General features: G+C 41.3%; 2 protein-coding genes across 2 annotated transcripts; one reads left to right on the plus strand and one right to left on the minus strand.

Annotated features, from left to right (window-relative positions):
• The first annotated feature begins 262 nt into the window (after window positions 1-262).
• LOC138750597 (neuropeptides capa receptor-like) lies at window positions 263-3,634 on the plus strand. Its single transcript, XM_069912710.1, has 2 exons — window positions 263-332; window positions 2,664-3,634. The coding sequence occupies exons 1-2, from the start codon at window positions 266-268 to the stop codon at window positions 3,632-3,634; spliced, it is 1,038 nt and encodes a 345-aa protein (XP_069768811.1). The 5' UTR covers window positions 263-265.
• Window positions 3,635-15,442: 11,808 nt separating this feature from the next.
• LOC138750598 (probable G-protein coupled receptor 139) lies at window positions 15,443-16,720 on the minus strand. The gene is made up of 2 exons (XM_069912711.1): window positions 16,654-16,720; window positions 15,443-16,341 (listed from the first exon to the last, which is right to left on the minus strand). Exons 1-2 carry the CDS (start codon window positions 16,718-16,720, stop codon window positions 15,443-15,445), a joined length of 966 nt encoding a protein of 321 aa, XP_069768812.1.
• Window positions 16,721-19,315: the final 2,595 nt, after the last annotated feature.

A 19,315-nucleotide genomic window follows, 5' to 3' on the forward strand; every position in this document is an offset into this window, starting at 1 on the left:
CCAACTGAAGGTCTATATGTGTTCATTGACCGTTCCCTATCCTGCACTTGCCGGAAGTTGGTGTATTCTCAACAGAATCAAGTCTCACAAAATGTCGTAATTTATTTTCATTATTTTAAAATATATCTCTGGAATAATGTTCCAACTGGATGTCCCTCTGAGAAAACCGCACCATATAATTGACAGGGGGCTTAAAAGGCACTTGACGCCACCTATGTGACTGCAAACGTCTGTAGTTGCCTGGATCGAACGGTTCGTAGAGAAAATGCTGGAAACTTTTGATACATTTCAAAGAGTATGCTACATCATTATTGCAGTTGTTGGAGTTGTTTGTGAGTATATGTCAGCGATTAACATTTAATCTCTAAAATTCTCATGGTGTTTCCGCCAGTGCTCTGGACTTTCTTGACTTCATTTCCAAAAGAGAGGACGTTCATAAATCTTACCAGCAACGCTGTTCTATTATTATACGTATAAAACCCCATTTGCACTTGTTTTCATTCTCTGAGCGGAGAATACAACTGTTGCTCTAATTATCATTACTGAATACATTTTGACATTGAAAAATATTTCGAACATATCAAACGGCAGGAATGTTATCTTTCTAAAACTGCGGAGACCAACATGTCACATTTCAGAGGACGTTCATTTCGACGAAAGAGGGAAGTTTAGCGAGATTGACGAGGCAATGCTCTTACTCAAGGAGAGGTAGATGCAAGGGAAGACCTTCCAGCAGTTGTGGGAGAAGCAGTTAAAATAGTAGCGTTTCAGAAACATCCAGATATCGAAGCTTTACAATCATGCCCATGACATGCAAGCGAAAGAGCCTTAACTTAATTAGGGCACTATGCTCGGCAGAAGGTGTGTCCGGAATGTTTTTGTCTCGTACCTGAATCTTATATAATCATGTAACCATAGAACAATTACAGTACGGCAACAGGCCATCTCGGCCCCTCTAGTCCGCACCAATTTAAGTGAACTCCATTCGTCCCACCTCTCCATAACCCTCCAAACCCTCACATCCCGGCACTCATCCAACCTTCTCTTAAATGACAAAATTGACCCTGCTGCAACCACCTCTTCAGGGAGTTCATTCACTTAGCCACCACTCTCTGAGTGAAGAAGCTTCCACTTATGTACTTTTGTCCCTAACCTTTAACATGACCCTCTCGGTCCAAACTCACCCACCCTGAAGGGGAATAGCCCCTATTCTCATCTATAATTTTATATGCCTCTATCAAATCCCCCTTCAACATTATATGTCCCAATTTTAAAGACTCAGTCTACTCAATCTTTCTTTGTTTTCAAGATACTGCAAACCAGCAATATTTTAGTAAATCTTCACTGCACCCTCTACAACATAATGCCACTTTTCAAATAATTTGAGGACCAGAACTGCACACAATATTCCAAATTCTGCCTCACCAATGCCTTGAAGTTGATGGTAAATGTAAACAGTATCACATTTCTCCCTTCTTCAAAAAGTGCCCGACACCACGCTTGGACTTTTTCCCTCTGAAGCAAAGAGCATCCTCCAATCACTTCACACAGTTCGTCCATGGGGCGTCATTCAAACAATGCACTGAAAGCTCCAGAAAATTTCCTGGACGGCAAGGGAAGGAGGAGGTTGCAGGGGCAGATTCTCGTTGAATCAAAATTCATGGAGGCTTCGTCTTGTACATTTGTATTTATGACAACTATGTACCAACTTTTCCAATAATACAACCATTCAGTTCATATCTTTCTTTGCACTGGCGCTGAAATTCCTTTTGAATTGAATTGAATTGTAAATAACAAGATGATTGAAGTCGAGTTGAATGTAAAATAAATTGTGAGGGAAGTCAGTGGAAAGAACATTCAAAACTTTCATGGATGAGATAGAGAAAACTGCGATTGAAAGTAATGCAATTTTTTCAATCAGTGAGGTGTATTTTAAAGAGCTTTTTTTAATTAGTAGGGAAGAAATTGTCGTTCGATCTGCGGGTTTATATATTCAGTGTATAGTTTAACCGACAGAAGTTCAAAGTCAAGTTCTTGTTCAAGTTGTGATTATCTGAACGCACATAAATAATCGATGAACGTCTTTCTCTCGACAGTGCACATACATAAAGACATAATGTGTTTCTTACGAATTCAGAACTTGACAATCATATTCACAAATTAAACTATAATATAAAGTACATATGAAAAGTGATATGTTCTGTTCCATTCATAAGAAATACAAGTTTACGGGAAGCCAGCGAGGGAAGGCCTCTTTAATATACTGGCAGCGTTCATAAGACTGGGGTGATGGGTGCAGACATAGTCTGTGGAGGTGAGGATGTTTTATGCGATGGCCTGAAATGCTTTTTTTTAATCTAGAAATTTTGGACAGAGCACTGCCCATCCCTGCCAGTAGCGAAAATGCTGTGTGTGTTTATTCCCGATGGAATTGAAATTTGAAATGACAACTTTTATTCACCCATATCATCCACACATAACATGCTGTTTGTGGCCCTATTAAAGAGTGTTCCTGAGGTAATGTGGTGGTTTTAAGAGCAATATGATTTATTTCAAATTTTCCCACAAATTCCAGACAGTATTCACCCATGTCAGTGTAATCGGAGCGTTGAGAGGGAGGACGTTTTACCAGTAATCTGCAATTTTGTTTTCTATTTATCAAGTTAATCTCCTGGCAATTGTGGTCCTATCCCGGCAAAAGTGCGGTCTCTCCACCTGCACCACTCGCTACCTTGTGTTCATGGCTGCAGCAGATCTACTGGCGGTGATCTCCGCTGTGATATTGAGGCGGATGCGTTTCTATTTCTCTGGAACCTTTCTGTACATGTATCCGTACTGCAACATTATATTTGTCCTGATGTGCGCCACGAGAGACTGTTCCGTTTGGTTCACTGTCAACTTTACCTTTGACCGGTTTGTCCTCATCTGTTGCCAGAAACTAAAAACTAGGTATTGCAGCGGGAAAACTGCGACTGTGGTTCTGTCAACAACGGGAGTTCTGATGTGTTTAAAAAACGCACCGTTCTATTTTACATCTGAACCGCGAGTGATAATTGACAACGTGCCTTGGTTCTGTGATATAAAGCCATCCTATTTTACAGATCATGGGTGGGTGCAATACAGCCGATTTGACAAGGTGGTCGTTCCCTTGGTCCCATTTGCTGTAATCTTACTCTTCAATGTTCTGACCGTGAGGCACATTCTCCAGGTCAGTCGCGTGCGAAAGACCCTGAAGGTACAGAACAAGGCGGAGACCTACAATGACCCGGAGATGGAGAGCAGGAGGCGGTCTGTGGTCTTACTCTTCACAATCTCCGGCAGCTTCATTCTCCTGTGGTTAACGACTCTCGTTGATTATTTATATTACAATGTTGCAGGCAAAAATCCCAGTTATTACAAACCTTATGAATACATCTTTGGACAAGTAGGATATTTATTACAAAACGTAAGCCTGTGCACAAATACTTTTATTTATGGCGTGACTCAGTCTAAGTTCAGGCAGGAATTAGTGAGTGTGGTAAAATATCCAGTGATGACAGTTATTCTGTTCATTCGGAAGTTAAACAATAAGTTAACACACGAATGGTGCAAAAGTCGGAGAGTCTTTGCATTGAACCTCCAAACGAAACATTGAAAGGACATTGTTTGACCGCAAGAGATTAGACACAATGCGATAAATTGGATGATACTCTTCACACGTGTACAATGAAGAGGGTATAAATTGTGGAAACCAGTCAAAAATCTTTGAACAACTGACGATCAGATTAATAGACACCTGTTGGGTTAACAATAAATCAGCGCCTTTGTTCAACTTTTAGCGAATGGCATGTCATGTCCGGGGAAGTACAGGGTGAAACGAACAGGAACAGGAGGTGTACTGTTGTTGGACCAAATTACAACCAGAAAGGAAGTATGAATGTCATGAAAGACCATTGAAACACACCTAAGAATTATCTGAGCATAAAATTAAATGGGGGGAGGGGGGGGGGGGGGAAACATTTTCCCGAGATGACAATGGACATAATAACTGGATACACCACTTCATGCAATCCAAAATTATAATTCGATATTTGATGCGTCCTTGCTTCTCGGACTGCACGGATACACCATTTGGAAACTTTCAAACGCTTAATTGACTACACCCATTAATTGTACATCAACACCTGTGTAACACCATTCTTGCTCAAATTCATACAAAGATGTCGCTTACTGAACGTTTCCCTTCTTTACAAGCTTCGGTCATCAACTTCCAGGAACATTCAGTCCCCTCGGTTCTTCAATTCCTGAATTCTTCAAACTTCGACCTGTTCCTGCTCAATCATCTGATTTCATTCCATGTTTACCTCAGAACACAACGTTTTGTTTCTCCAGGACTTTAAAATATATAGAGGTTATCTCCACATTTTAACATTTTTTCTTTCACAATTTTCTCCAAGCCGAGGCAGATCAGGATCAATTTATATGGCTTTTATGTTTTTAACATTGAACTCTCGCTTTTGGTTAATTCCTACAAATTTTCACTTGGATTCGACAACTTTAAGACCATTCTACAAAATACGTTATTTGATGTTCGTTGATCAATCAATACCCTTTCTGAATCTTCCCTCGCATTTTAACACATAGTACACTGAACATTGAATATTAACTACTGTCGCTTCAAACCCAGTTGCTCAGGCTACCTCAAAAATCCTCAGCTCTCTGATAATAACGTACCGACACACTTAATCCACAATTTTATGATTGGCAGGTGCTCGTCCCTATTATGATTTCCAGGAACCCGCCATTCACTCTGTATATAACCTCACTCTCACTTCGTACTTCCATTTAATTCCACTCACCTTAAACCGATGTCCAAAGGAATTTGCTATTTTACCGGCAGGGGAAATGTTCCGACTGTCGAATCCATACACCTTCCATGATCTTCTCTGCCGTTCACTGTGGGTGCTCCGGATCTGGGTTCTTCCTATTCTTATCCACATTGATGAATTCATCTCTCATACTCATCGCTCCAAAGTGGAAAAAAATCTTCCACCTGGCAGTGAGGATGCTGAATACCAAATGATCCGCTCATGCTAACCACCCGAGATTTTAATTTTCATAAAACAATGTTTATTTATTTATTTGTATAGATGAAGTACCTGCCTTGCATGTGTTTGTTTATCTATATGTGTGTAATGGTTATTTGTATATCTGGGATTTTGTTTTGCACGGAGGACTAAATAATGTTGTTTCATCAAACTGTACATGTACATTTAGATGATAATAATATTGCATTGACTTTTCTTGATTAAGCATGTTCTCGCATGGAGCGAACATCCCGTGAATAAGAGATACATACTCTGTAAAGTTCTACATGTGGTCGTTCAATCGTAAACAAAACTGCGCACATCACTGCAAAGGTAGTTTCAGTCATTGTTTATGAAGATAGAGGTGTATATTATATACGTAGACTGCGTAAGGCATTTGCTAGGTATTAGGTATCATGTCGTCATGCCATGTCACGGCAAGATTATTGTCATCTGATTGCACCAGTAGAACCCGACAAAGTAGCATTCTATGAATCTCGGAAAAAAAATGCAGAAACATAACATGTGCTAAAAATGTATACATATGCAGTCTAATGATTTTAACATACAAATAATTAAATAAATTTGTTTCTTTGGTAAATACAAGAATCCCAGATGCTAAGTGTCAGCAGTAATTTTGTCGTTTATCCTTTATACAGTTCAAGGGAAGAAGCTGTTCCCTTGTGATGCGGTTCTGATGCCGCTGTACCTCTTTCCTGGGAATAGATGAAAGAAGATATGTGCAGTGTGGCAAAGGTGCTCAATAACTTTATGTCTCCCTTTCAGTCAATGATCCCGGTAGATCCTACTGATGGAGAGGGGGTGAGAGACTCCAGTGATCCTCTCTGCCACACTTACGGTCCGGCGGATTGCGCTCCAATCCATTTGCATGCAGAGTCCATAGCACACTGTGATACAGCCAAGCAGGACGGCCGGAAGTCAGCTGCTGCAGAAGATTTACTGCCCTCCAACCTATGGAATTATTTCGACTCAGAAATATAAACATTCTCTGTCTATACACACACACACACACACACACACACACACACATATATTGGGAAAGGTTTGTTACAGCAGGTCACATAAAACACTTTAAAACAGTTGCTATTTAAAATACTGCGACTCTGGCCCATGGTAGCCTATCGGCTCCAGAGGTTTTGCTGGAGCTTTTGAAGAGTGCTAAAGAAACCATTAATGGATGGTGGTTTACAAAAGGCAACAGATGAAAATGCATGTCAGAGAGATAGAGAGAGAGAGAGAGAGAGATCACTTGTACAGTGTTACAGCCAGCAGACAGCAGCTGCGACTGAAACAGGACAAGTTTCCAAGCTGTCTGGACCTGTACGTTCCGCGTTGATTAATAATGTAATTTTTTTTTCCAATCTTCTGATCCCCACATTCAACAGGGGGAGAGATCAGCATCTCGAATATTCCAAATGATCCTCTTCGTGGGCCACCTCCCGACCCATTAAATACGCCTGTTTAGTCACACAGGAACTCAATGTCCCTTGAATATTCCAGACAGTTGGATATGCAATTGAAATCCTCAGCTGGAGTTTGGGGTTTCGATCATCAGCAGTGATTAAAGTATTGTGGTGTACATATTTTGACAAAGAGTGTCAGAAATAAAACTTCTCACACATGAGTCTCTTTAAAACTGATGACACGACAAGCTTTATTTACAAGTCTGCAGAGTTGGACTCAACTGGTTTCTCACCAGTTAAGCCCCGATACATAGAGTGCATTGATTTTTATACCTTTATTATTTGCCCTTCCCCTTCTTATTAATACTGTTTTAATTGGTTAGTATTACAAAAACATTCTAAGTATAACTGCATTATTAATTATCACGTTCGTTACGTACGCTGTGAACTCTACATTCACTGAATTCTGTTTCTCACACTTCTTATCAATCCTTTGTCTCCTGCATGTCTCTCACTATGACCATGAAAAGATAGGTTTAAAAAAACATATTCAGCAGCTCCTTCTGTCCTTGACTGCTAGTAAACTCTCTGTCCGTTCTGGCTTCCCTGTTTATGATTAATCATCACATTTTAACTTAAGTCTTTTTAACCTAAATTCTCTATATCACAATCCACCCCTTTCTCTCTTTAAAATGTGTTGAATATATGTATAGATATGAATGGGGATTCTAAGTTAGGGAAGAGAAATGTTTTATGATACATTAATCTCACGCTGAAATAAAAGTCTTACAGGGTCTCCCATCCCCCCTGGTTGCATAGCTTGTTCGACCATGGAAATCACCAAGCTGCGTAGACAGGGAATAATACAGGGCAAAATAAGTAGGAGGAATAAAATATCTCCGATGACCCACAAGAAGGTACGCCACCAGGTTCCTCCAAACCATTTGTCCATCCAATTAAATTGTGGGAAAGGATGCCAGGTTTGAACCGGTACATGGGACAATGTACGAATATTATCAGCGATTTTACGAATGGCTTTTCCATTATCATCAATCTGTAAGCAGCAGTTAGTCAAATTAAGTTTGCCACATACACCTCCTTCCGTGGCTAGGAGATAGTCTAGGGCTAGACGGTTCTGATATATAGCAGAGCGCATTTGACCTTGCTGGGATGCAAGTAATTGCAGGGCTATAGCTGTTTGATTTGTAACAATTTCAAGCACTGCTTGTAAGCGAATTATGCGATTTAACATATATATAGGAGTACGATAACCCCAAGATCCATCTTGAGCCCATGTAGCGGGACCATAATATTGAATTATGCGCTCTGGAGGCCAATCATCTCTCCATTCTCCCAAATGTACCGTGGTAGAGCGGGGTTCACGATGTAATGTATCAAAGACCTTCACGCCTAATTTATGACCGTGATCGTGGGGTAGAAGGAAAAATTCTGGGCGGATTATTCCTAGGAAACAAGTTCCACTCCACTGTGAGGGAAGACAAGTATAAGCTTTATTACCACATACCCAGAATAATCCATTTGGGGATACTCCATATCCCCTTTCCCAAACTCTTTTAAGAACAGGATTTGATTGGTATGGTCCTGTGATGGTGGAAGTGGTACAATTCCAAAACTGAATACTGCTATTAGACAGGGGTAGGCAATTAGTTTTAAAAACAGTGGATAAGAACCAAGTCTGAGGTTTAGGAAACCAAGTGAAAACACCAGGCGAAATGCGAATCCATACAGCCTTGCAGGGACTTTCTCCTACTGGGTATTTGCCGGCTCGTGAGAGACAATAAAAACCAGAGGGGACATTAGAGAGAGACCAGGTTTCTCTTGATCTCGTTCGGTTAGTTGTCCAAATGCGGGAAATCATGGTCAATGAATTGAGAGGTTCTCCCCACCAAGGCCATTGTTCTGACATCCGTGGACCCCCGCAGACCCAACAATTAGTTACATTAAAAGTTCCTGCAATTTTAGTTGCTAGATCTACAAAAAGGTTATCTCCCCCAATTACATTACCGAAACTTACATGGTTATTTGGATGGACTCGAACTAAGTCCGGCTGTCTTAAAGGGACAGGCAATTTCGAGTGTGGAGTGTAACTTCTCATTGGAACAGTACGTTGGTGTATGCAAAACCAGAGTCCATCAGGGCATGGTGGGCTTGAGTCACCTTTCCAACCGTTAAGAGGGAAAGGAGTGGTATTAGGAATCTGTATATAATGACCCATATTATTTCCTTCTTTTTCCACACAAGGGGTATATGGATGTTGGGTGGTATTTTCTGCCCAACATTTCTCAGGAACTGAGGTATGGGAAATGAAATTACCTTCCTTTCTTCCCCAAATGTGGTCCTGAAACAGGACCACTGTATCTCTGCATTTCTTACATTTCACACCTGATAAAGACATAGGCAAACTAAGAAAAATCAAAGAACATAACAATAACATTGTGAATTAAGTCTTTTTGCGAAATCGTAAGGTAAGAGGTTTTTCTCCAGGAATACAAGTCCAATCTGAGTTCGTATCAGGGTCCTGTGGCGCCTCTACAGGTCCCTTAAATCTGGATGCGTGTGTCCACCCCTTCTCTCTTGTTCGTGCTGCAGCTTCTGTAGTTAAGAGAACTTGGTATGGACCTTCCCACTGGGGCTGGAGTTTTTCAGTCTTCCAGGTCTTGATAAGAATCCAGTCTCCTGGTTCCACTTTGTGTAAAGAAAAGTCTAGAGGCGGTGTTTGTGCCAATAGTCCTCTCTTTCGTAAATCTGTAAGAGAGCGTGACAGTGCCTGTAAATAGTTCCTAACAAATATATCCCCTTCCCCCAAGGTGGGACACCCCTCAACTGTACTCCAGAAGGGAAGCCCAAACATCATTTCATAAGGGGACAGCCCTACATCTTTTCGTGGGGCAGTACGAATTCTCAATAAGGCTAGGGGCAGACACTTTATCCAAGGCATTTTAGTTTCCACCATTAACTTTGTCAATTGGATTTTTAGTGTTCCATTCATACGCTCGACCTTCCCTGAGCTTTGTGGATGCCAAGGGGTATGTAATTTCCAAGAGACCTGTAATGCATCACAAATCAATTGCTGGATTTTTGAAGAAAAATGTGGACCCCTGTCTGAGTCTATAGAATCCATTATACCATATCTGGGGATTATCTGCTCTAGGAGGAGGCGAGCTACTGTAGAGGCTGTAGTATTTATTGTTGGGAAGGCTTCTACCCATCGGGTAAAGTGATCTATTATCACCAACAGATATTTCCATCTTTGAACTTGAGGTAACTCTGTGAAGTCGATCTGGATACGTTGAAAAGGGCGTATGGCTAATGGTTGACCTCCCATGGTCCCTGTCCTCATTATCTTCTTATTAATTTTTGTGCATAGGTAACAATTTTGCACCTCTTGTTGGGCCAAGGTGTAGATTCCCTTACACACATATTCTCGAAGCACTGTGTCACATAAGGCTTGGGTGCCCCAGTGGCTCTGTTGATGCAGGTGTTTTAAAATATTGCGAGTTATTTCTTTATTTAGAACAATTCTTCCATCTGGTGTTTTCCATGTTCCATCAGGTAACTGGCTTGCGCCCAGCTGATCCATGTTCTTTTCTTCTTTAGCAGTGAAAATGGGAGCTGTCTTTATGCCTTGCCTTATTGGGATTAAAGTCAGCAAACGGACTTCTTGTTGCATGGCTGCTCTTTTGGCTTCTTCATCAGCCAGTCTGTTTCCAATTGCTGTCGGGTTATCTCCCCTTTGATGGCTTGGTATGTAGACCACTGCTATTTCTTGGGGTAATGTTAAGGCTTCTAGAGTCAGAGTAATCATCTGTTCGTGTGCCAATTCCTTTCCTCTTGATGTAATTAGACCACGCTCCTTCCAGATCTTACCAAAGGTATGCACTACTCCGTATGCGTATTTGGAATCTGTGTAAATCGTTCCAATTTTCTTTGCCAGTATTTTGAGGGCTCTCTGCAAGGCATATAGTTCACAGGATTGTGCTGACCAGCTTGCGGGTAGTCTCGTGGATTCTACTACTTTCCAAGTATTTCCTTCTATTATAGCATACCCATTTCTTCTCATTCCGTCAACACATCTGGCGGAGCCATCAATGTAGAATTCATATCCTTCTCCCAGTGGAGTATCGCAAAGGTCTTCTCGGGTCTTGGTCTGAAGATCTGTCAACTCGACACAGTCATGCTCCACCTCTTTCTCTGTTTCACTGCCGTACAAAAATTGAGCTGGGTTGCAGCTATTAATTTTTGCAAACTGTAAATCTTCTCCAACCATTAAAATGGTTTCATACTTTAATATGCGAGAATCAGTCAGCCATCGATGGGCAGTTTGTGTTAATAAAACACTCACAGAATGGGAGGTGTACACAGTCATCTTTCCTCCAAAAGTAAGTTTACGTGCTTCCTCTACCAACAGAGCAGCAGCCGCTACTCCCTGGATACACGTCGGCCATCCGCGAGACACTGGGTCCATCATTTTGGAAAGGAAAGCTACTGGGTGTCGCTGACCGCCTTTTTCTTGTGTTAAAACTCCCACAGCTGTTCCTTGGTTATGAGTGACAAATAGCTGGAAGGGCTATTTTAAAGAGGGCAGAGTGAGCACTGGGGCTCGTGTTAGGCGATGTTTCAAGTCCTCGAACCATCCCTCCTCCTCCTGGGTCCATTTCAATGGATAGTCATTTTCATTTGTCAGTTTATCATACATAAACTTCACCAAAACTGAGTAGTCCTCTATCCATAACCTACAGTATCCTAAGAGTCCCAGGAATTGTCTTATTTCCTTCTTATTACGGGGTAAAGGCATTCTAGTGATTCCCGCAATTCGTTCAGGGGTAATCCGTTTCTGTCCTTTACTTATCTGGTGTCCCAGATATATCACAGTTTTCTCAACAAACTGTAACTTGTTTCTGGACACTCGTAGACCCTTTTTCCCCAGATAATTCAAGAGTCTAATGGTCTCTCTCCTCATTTCTTGTTCCTTGGGTCCTGATAATAGTAAATAATCCACATACTGCATTAGTTGGGAATCATCAGATTGTGGATAGTCCATCAGGATTTGTTCTAGCATTTGTCCAAACAGGTTTGGAGATTCAGTGAACCCTTGGGGCAATACAGTCCACCGAAACTGTCTCCGTCTACCTGTCCATGGATTTTCCCATTCAAACGCAAACATATCTCTACTTTCCTCTTCTAACGGACAAGTCCAGAAGGCATCCTTCAAGTCGATAACACTAAACCACTCATGGTCTGGGGGAATCCGACTCATAATAGTATAGGGATTAGGCACCACTGGGTGGCGGGTCTGAACAATAGCATTCAAACTTCTTAGATCCTGAACTAGGCGATAGGATCCATCTGACTTTTTTACTGGGAGTATAGGGGTGTTATAAGGTGACATGCATTCTTCTAATAGTCCGTCTCGTATTAAAGTCTCAATTACCGGCTGTAGCCCTTTTCTCCCTTCCAAAGAAATAGGATACTGACGTTTCCTTACAGGCTGATGACCTGGTATTAATGTGACATGTAAAGGTGGGATGTCCAGACCTCCTCGATTTCCCTCCTTATACCAGACTCTCTCGTCAATCTGCCGTTCATCCTCTTCCTTTAAAGCGCAGAGGTGGACTCGCACTTCTCCATCCACAGGGAGAGCACCCAAACCTAGGAGAGCCTGTAAGTCCCTTCCTAGGAGGTTAAATCCAGCCGAAGGTAATAACAAGAGGTCTTGTACCCCTTCTCTTTCTTCCAGTTTCACTGTTACTTGGGGAATTATTGATACCATTCTGGGAGCTCCTTCTATCCCAGAAATTGTCAAATTACTTTTTATAGGCTCAGTTCCGATTGGCACAGTTATTACACTACTTCGTTCCGCTCCTGTGTCCACCATAAACACCACCTCTTCTCCCTTGGGACCAATTTTTAGTTTTACCAGGGGTTCCCTCTTATATTTGGTCCCTAACATTTGGAACCCCTGACACCTCTAATCTTCTTCCATAAGTTCGAGGGCACGCAATTCCCTCTTGTATTGGGGGCATTCCCTCTTAAAGTGTCCTTCCTCATTGCAGTAATAGCACTTAACGAATCTCCGGGGTCTTCCCTCTCTTGGATATTTTGGATTGTTTAGAGGAAGGTTTTGTTTTCTTTCCCCTCTGGATTCAGCATTCATCTGTCGGATAGTCTGTACCATAACCTTTGTCGCCTTCTTTTGATCTTCTTCTTCTCTCTGCACATATACTTTTTGTGCCTTTTTTAACAGTTCACTTAGGGGTTTTTCACTCCAGTCCTCCTCCTTTTCTAGTTTCTTTCTAATGTCTTGCCATGATTTGGAAACAAATTCAATTCGAATAAGCTGTTCACCCATTGGTGTACTAGGGTCCACACCAGCATACTGTTGGACATTCTTTCTCACCCTCTCCAAAAAATCAGTAGGGGACTCGTCTTTCCCCTGGTGGTTCCCAAATGCCTTGGTAAAATTGTGACCCTTTGGCACAGCCTCCCGTATCCCTTTAATTGTCCACTCTCTATATTGTCTCATACTTGCCAATCCCTCGGGTGTTCGTTTGTCCCACCTGGGTTCATTTAAGGGATATTTTTGTTCATGGGGTCTAGGGTCCCCAGGTTGTTCATATTCCCACATGAGGAGGGCAGCCCGTCGAATCATCTGCCTCTCCTGGGGTGAAAATAATGTTCCCATTATTGCCTGCATCTCTTCCCACGTATATGTGTTTGGTCCCAAGAATTGGTCAAGCTGTTCAGCCAGTCCTATAGGATCTTCCAATAACTTTTTCATTTCTTTCTTAAATCCCCGCACCGCTGTACTAGTTAGGGGAACATTCACATATCCCGTTCCCCCTCCCGGTCCTCCCATAGGAACTTCTCTCAGGGGATTTAGGTTTATTGAAAACTTTGATGGTCCTGGACCAGTCTGGGATCTTGTCCAGGGTCGGTTTACCGGTGGAAGTTTAGGGTCCGACTCCCTTAATTCATCCTTTTTATCCCGGCCCCCTTCGGGGCAATCAGATTCATCACCTTTCCCCTCCGGTAATAAGCTTTCCTCGGGCGCAGTAGGCACCGGGGGAATATAAGGAGGGGGAAGGTTGTCCAGAGGTTCCCATTTCTTTTCTCCTGCCACTCTCAATTTAAAACATTCTGTTAAGGATCCTGGCCAGGGAACCCAACAAAATGCATATGCTGACTCTTCTTGATTCACCTTTGGTCTCGAATTTACATATATGTTTAATGCTTGTCTAACCCAATCCTCATCAGATCCAAATTTCGGCCACCAGACCGAGGAACCTTTAATAGGTTGTTTTGACCAAAGGAGACAATATTGGACCATCTTTTTCTTGTTTTTGTCCCGATATCTATTACTATCCCAATTTTCAAACATTCTCCCCAAAGGGCTGTCAAGGGGTACTCCCAGGAATTGTCCTGAATTTTCAGACGAGCCCTTAGATTTTGATCCTCCCATTTTCCCACCTAGATCTGTTTATCGTTGCTGAGGACCCTCTCGCTCTGGACCCTACTCCCTTCCTCTCAGACGCCTCGTCGGAGGTGCTGTCCCTCCTTCGGTTACCGCTGAGGTTTTCCTGGGGTTGACCCCTCTCTTCTCGGCACTTCGTCGGAGGTGCTGTCCCTCCTTCGGTTACCGCCGAGGTTTCCCTGGGGTCTATCCTAGAGTCCCGCGACAGGGTCCTCACACAACGACAAAAGATCTATACTTAATCTATTCCGTTAGGTTTTTATCCAAACAGGTGTATCCCGTTACACCTGTTACCCAATCCCCACACCACAATCGTAAGTCGTCACTTACCGGTGTCTTCCCGGGGATTGAACCGTCACCCTTCTCCTCTCCGTCTTGTCGTGTCACCCTGTCCGGATACCACTCGCTCAAGCCGCCCGAAGCGACGAGCAAGGGACTAGGAGCCGCTGAACTCAGCGGGGTGCACCGCCTCCGATGTCCCTCTTCTCGCCTCCCCTCACGGCCGGAGTGTAGATCCCGGACGAGCCCCCATTTGTCAGAAATAAAACTTCTCACACATGAGTCTCTTTAAAACTGATGACACGACAAGCTTTATTTACAAGTCTGCAGAGTTGGACTCAACTGGTTTCTCACCAGTTAAGCCCCGATACATAGAGTGCATTGATTTTTATACCTTTATTATTTGCCCTTCCCCTTCTTATTAATACTGTTTTAATTGGTTAGTATTACAAAAACATTCTAAGTATAACTGCATTATTAATTATCACGTTCGTTACGTACGCTGTGAACTCTACATTCACTGAATTCTGTTTCTCACACTTCTTATCAATCCTTTGTCTCCTGCATGTCTCTCACTATGACCATGAAAAGATAGGTTTAAAAAAACATATTCAGCAGCTCCTTCTGTCCTTGACTGCTAGTAAACTCTCTGTCCGTTCTGGCTTCCCTGTTTATGATTAATCATCACATTTTAACTTAAGTCTTTTTAACCTAAATTCTCTATATCACAAAGAGAAAATATTAAATCCATTGTTAGTCAGCCATGATCATTTGGAATGTTGGTGCAGCCTTGAATGGAGAACCGACTTCTTCCTGCCCGCTTATTCGGGTCTTTCTGTGTCAACATGTGCTTTCACTTTCCCATATGGAGAACAGCGACCGCGTGCACCAAGCTAAGTAGAGACATTTGGCGGAGGAGAGACTAAGTCGCTGCATAATGTGAAAGGTCTGGTTCTGCCCCGGGGTGCAAGCTAGCGGCTCAATGAAAGGTGCAATGTTGCTCTACCAGCTCAGTAATGAAGAACGAATAAGAGGTTGGTGCGAAGCTAGATTAAGAAGCGATTTGTACGAGATCGCGGTGAAATATATCCAGATCTGAAATGACGGCACGGATACGGTCATTTTGCCGATGGATTAAAAAAAAGAAAGTTGACTTTATATTGCGATTCGGGAACTGGTTTTCACTTCCGTGTTAGTATCGTGGGTTTAATAATGCGAGTTAAACCTTTAAACACTTTCGCCACCTCCTGTCTGAATTTGCGCTGGGTCATTGCGTAGATTGTCGTATTTGCACCTGAACTGACGCGAATGAGTAACATCCCCACCTCATTCGCCACGGCCGAGGGGCTTCTGAGATCCACGCCCACGAAATTGACCGTGACTCGGGTACAGATGTATGTCACGGTTCCCGTCATCCAGAGTACAATGGAAGTGCCAGAGACCGTGAACAGTAAGACGATAGACTTGCGACGATTCTCCGTCTCACTGTCTTTCCCTTCTCCTCTCTTCAGGTGTCGTCGGACCCTGCTGGCCGCCACAATGTATCTGACTGTAAGTCCATTCAGAATCAACATGAGAGCGAAGGGGAGTAAGGAGAGTGAGGCGACCGTCATCCATTGGAAAATGAGCCAACCGATCGAGGTGAAGTAGGCGGTTCGTGGTCGGCACCCCCATTTCACGTCACCCTTCGTGAAGCGCGGCTCGTACATAAAGTGAAAGGGGATGTATTTTAATCCGATCTGGGCGCACAAAGACACAACAACCACGGCGGCCACCCGATCCGTGCAATACCAGTGTCTGATCTTCGGACAGCAAATGCTAACGAAACGATCGAAGGTGAAGGATACGGTTAACCAGACCGAGTAATCCAACGTGATAATCCGCAGGTATATATATGAAGGACACACTGAGCTCCGGGACAGAATGGAGTTCGTGGAATAGTAAACGTAGATTTCTCGGAGCAACACATGAGCGATGAGCACCAGCAGGTCAGAAATCGCCATCGCCACCATATAACGCGTGATTCCTCTGGACAGACCGCACCTTCCCCGGTACAGGATCACAACCGTCAGAATATTGGCTGGAGGAAGGACAGAATGCAGTGAAATTATGGTTTAAACAATCGCCAACAGAAACAGCGTGGAAATTGCAGCCGGTGTTGGCAACGGTTTCATTGAAGATGAATTTCTTCTGGGGATCAGAGAAATAAGTCAATGCTTTCAATACTGTGTTGCATTGAACAGCAAGTGTGCACCGATGCGCGAGAAGAGGGAACAGGGGGACGAAATCATTTCTAAACTTATGACATGGAGCACGCAAACCTGCCATTAGGACTAATAAGTCCAGCGTGATTATGACGTGCCCAATAAAACGAATCCATCACTACTCCTACTTATCCTCTTCACGGTGCAGAAACGAGCACTGCCACTGACCTTCACAAGTATCATATAACATTCCATTTCCAGCCGTACCGCACTTTTACAACTCCAGCGACCTTGATCCAAATGTCCTGAAGACGTTTATAGATCCCCATGTCCGCCAGCTGTCCCTCCTGATGCTCCATTTAAGCCCCGCACGACGAGGACGTGCGTTATGAGTTATTAATTGCACGCCTATGTTTGAGCGGGATGGTTCGTTCATGTGCGAAATGAACCTGATGCTTCACGAAAATTAAAAACAAACACAATACATGACGAAAGAATATATTCCAGTGCAGATCTCGGCCTAAAACATTGCAAATATTTCGCTGGCGGACAGATGGTTGAAATCCAGATATTTCAAGCTCGTTTCAATGGTCTTCGATTGCTTTTCTCCACGCCAGAATGCTTAACTTCCAAGAAGGTTCCGCCACGGTCTCTCAACCAGCAGGGCCGCCACATGTCTTTCTTTTCGTTGACAATTGAACAAAGACATTTTATTTGTTCACTCCACTCCTTCACAACTTGAATCTGGTTGGCCTCGGATTTGATATTCATCTGATTATTTTTCATACCCCACCCACGTTTCGTCATTCACCCATATAGATTCCAGTGTGTCAACCCACTATGTTGTTATTTTTAATTTTTAAACGGCATAGTTTTCTCTCAGCAACACCTAGAAAGACAATTGTGACAGAGTATATAGATATGTTTTTGGGAGATAATTTAGAAAAGATTTGTTAGATTAGGTCACATGCAAACACTTTAAAATAGATCTTATTTGAAATACTGTAGTTCTGCTAATGCTAGACATTCTCAGACATTTCGCAAGAGCTTTAAAGAATGCTCAAGATATTTTCCTAATGGATTGTTATTTACCAAAGGCAACTGATTTTTTAAAAACTTTATTTTTTCGTTCAAAATTCATATAATATATGACATATACAGCAATTAAACATGAACATGAACATTTTTAATATATATATAAAAATGACCACCCCCCCGAACCAACTTTGCTGAGGAGAGCCATAAAAAAATTAAAAAGAAAGAATATTTTAAAAAAAATAAATATACATATTAAAATCTAATCAAAATAAATTGAAATGTAAATATTCTGAGTATAACAACCACTTATTAATAAAAAAATGTAATTATCATGCAAAATATACATAATGTTTTTCCATTATTAAACAATAATTCATCTCATTATGCCATCTATTAATATCAATCATATTTGTATCTTTCCACGTACTAGCAATACATTTTTTCACTATGGATAAAGCTAAATATACAAAAGCAAGCTGAAAATGATCTAATCCCAAGCCTTTCAGAGGTTGAAAACTACCCAATAAAAATGCTGTTGGATCTAAAACTATTTTAATCTTATACAGATATTCTAAAAGCGATTGAATTTTCTTCCAAAAAAGATTGTATATGTATACATAATCAAAAAGCATGAAAGAAAGTTCCAACCCTATCACCACATCTAAAACACAAATCTGATTCATTAAAACCATTTTTTTTTTAAATTTTTCAGGTGTCAAATATAATTGATGTAAAAAATTGTAATTAATCATTGCATAACATAGATTTACCAATCTAGTTGTTCTATCATAACAAATATCTAACCAATCCTCTTCAGAAAAAGTAAAACCAATATTCACTTCCTATTTAATTTTAGATCTATCCCAACCCTTTTTATCCATACCATCCTGAAATATTTGATATATAAATGAAATATAACCCTTCTCTGGTTCATAAGGGAAGTCTCAAATTTAGTCATTTTAGGTAATATCACATCTCTACCAAACATACATTTTACCAAAGATAGAATATGATAATAAAGAAATGAAGAATTCTTATCAATAACAAAATCTTCCCTCATCTGATTAAAAGATAAAAACTTACCCTCTTTAAAACAATCTCCCAAATTTTCCACACCTTTAAATCTCCAATGCAATAAACTTTGATTATGTATTAAAAAATAAATAAGTTGATTATTATACAATGGAGTCAAAGCTAATAACTTTCCTTCACATTCAAATGCGTTTCTTGTAAAAAAGCAATATCAATTTTCATTTTCTTAATATGCGCCAAGACTCACTTATTTAATCATACTATTTAATCCTTGAACATTAAAAGTAGCAAACCTCAACCTCGAGATATCTACTATTATTACTCAATACCAATAATATCTTTATTTTAAAACTCAAATCAACGTATATAGGCCCTCCAATTAAAACTAATCACAAATTAAAAACTAAGAAAAAAAGTAAAAAAAATAAACCCAAATCTACCAAAAGGTAGTAATCCCCTAAACAAAAATTGGGTGTGGATCACCCACCAGTGGCTGATGATTAGTAAAGAACTTAGTGCAAATATCCACCTCCCCAGCCAAATAATCAGTAACATCCAAGTATCATAATAACAAAAGAAAAAAATAAAATAAGAAAATTCTTCTTTTCATCCAAAAGACTCCAGTCTCGAAGATCCCATTTTGGAAGGAGGTGGACTCTTTCCATTACCATTTTTCCAATTTCTGCCATTTCTTCTGTTTCCAGAACTAGCAAATTTTTCTTTAGAAGATAATGGTGAGCTACGTCTTTGTCCTCTTCTATCCGGCAATGAATCAGCAAA

This window comes from Narcine bancroftii, unplaced genomic scaffold (assembly GCF_036971445.1).
Source record: "Narcine bancroftii isolate sNarBan1 unplaced genomic scaffold, sNarBan1.hap1 Scaffold_186, whole genome shotgun sequence".
NCBI lineage: Eukaryota > Metazoa > Chordata > Chondrichthyes > Torpediniformes > Narcinidae > Narcine > Narcine bancroftii.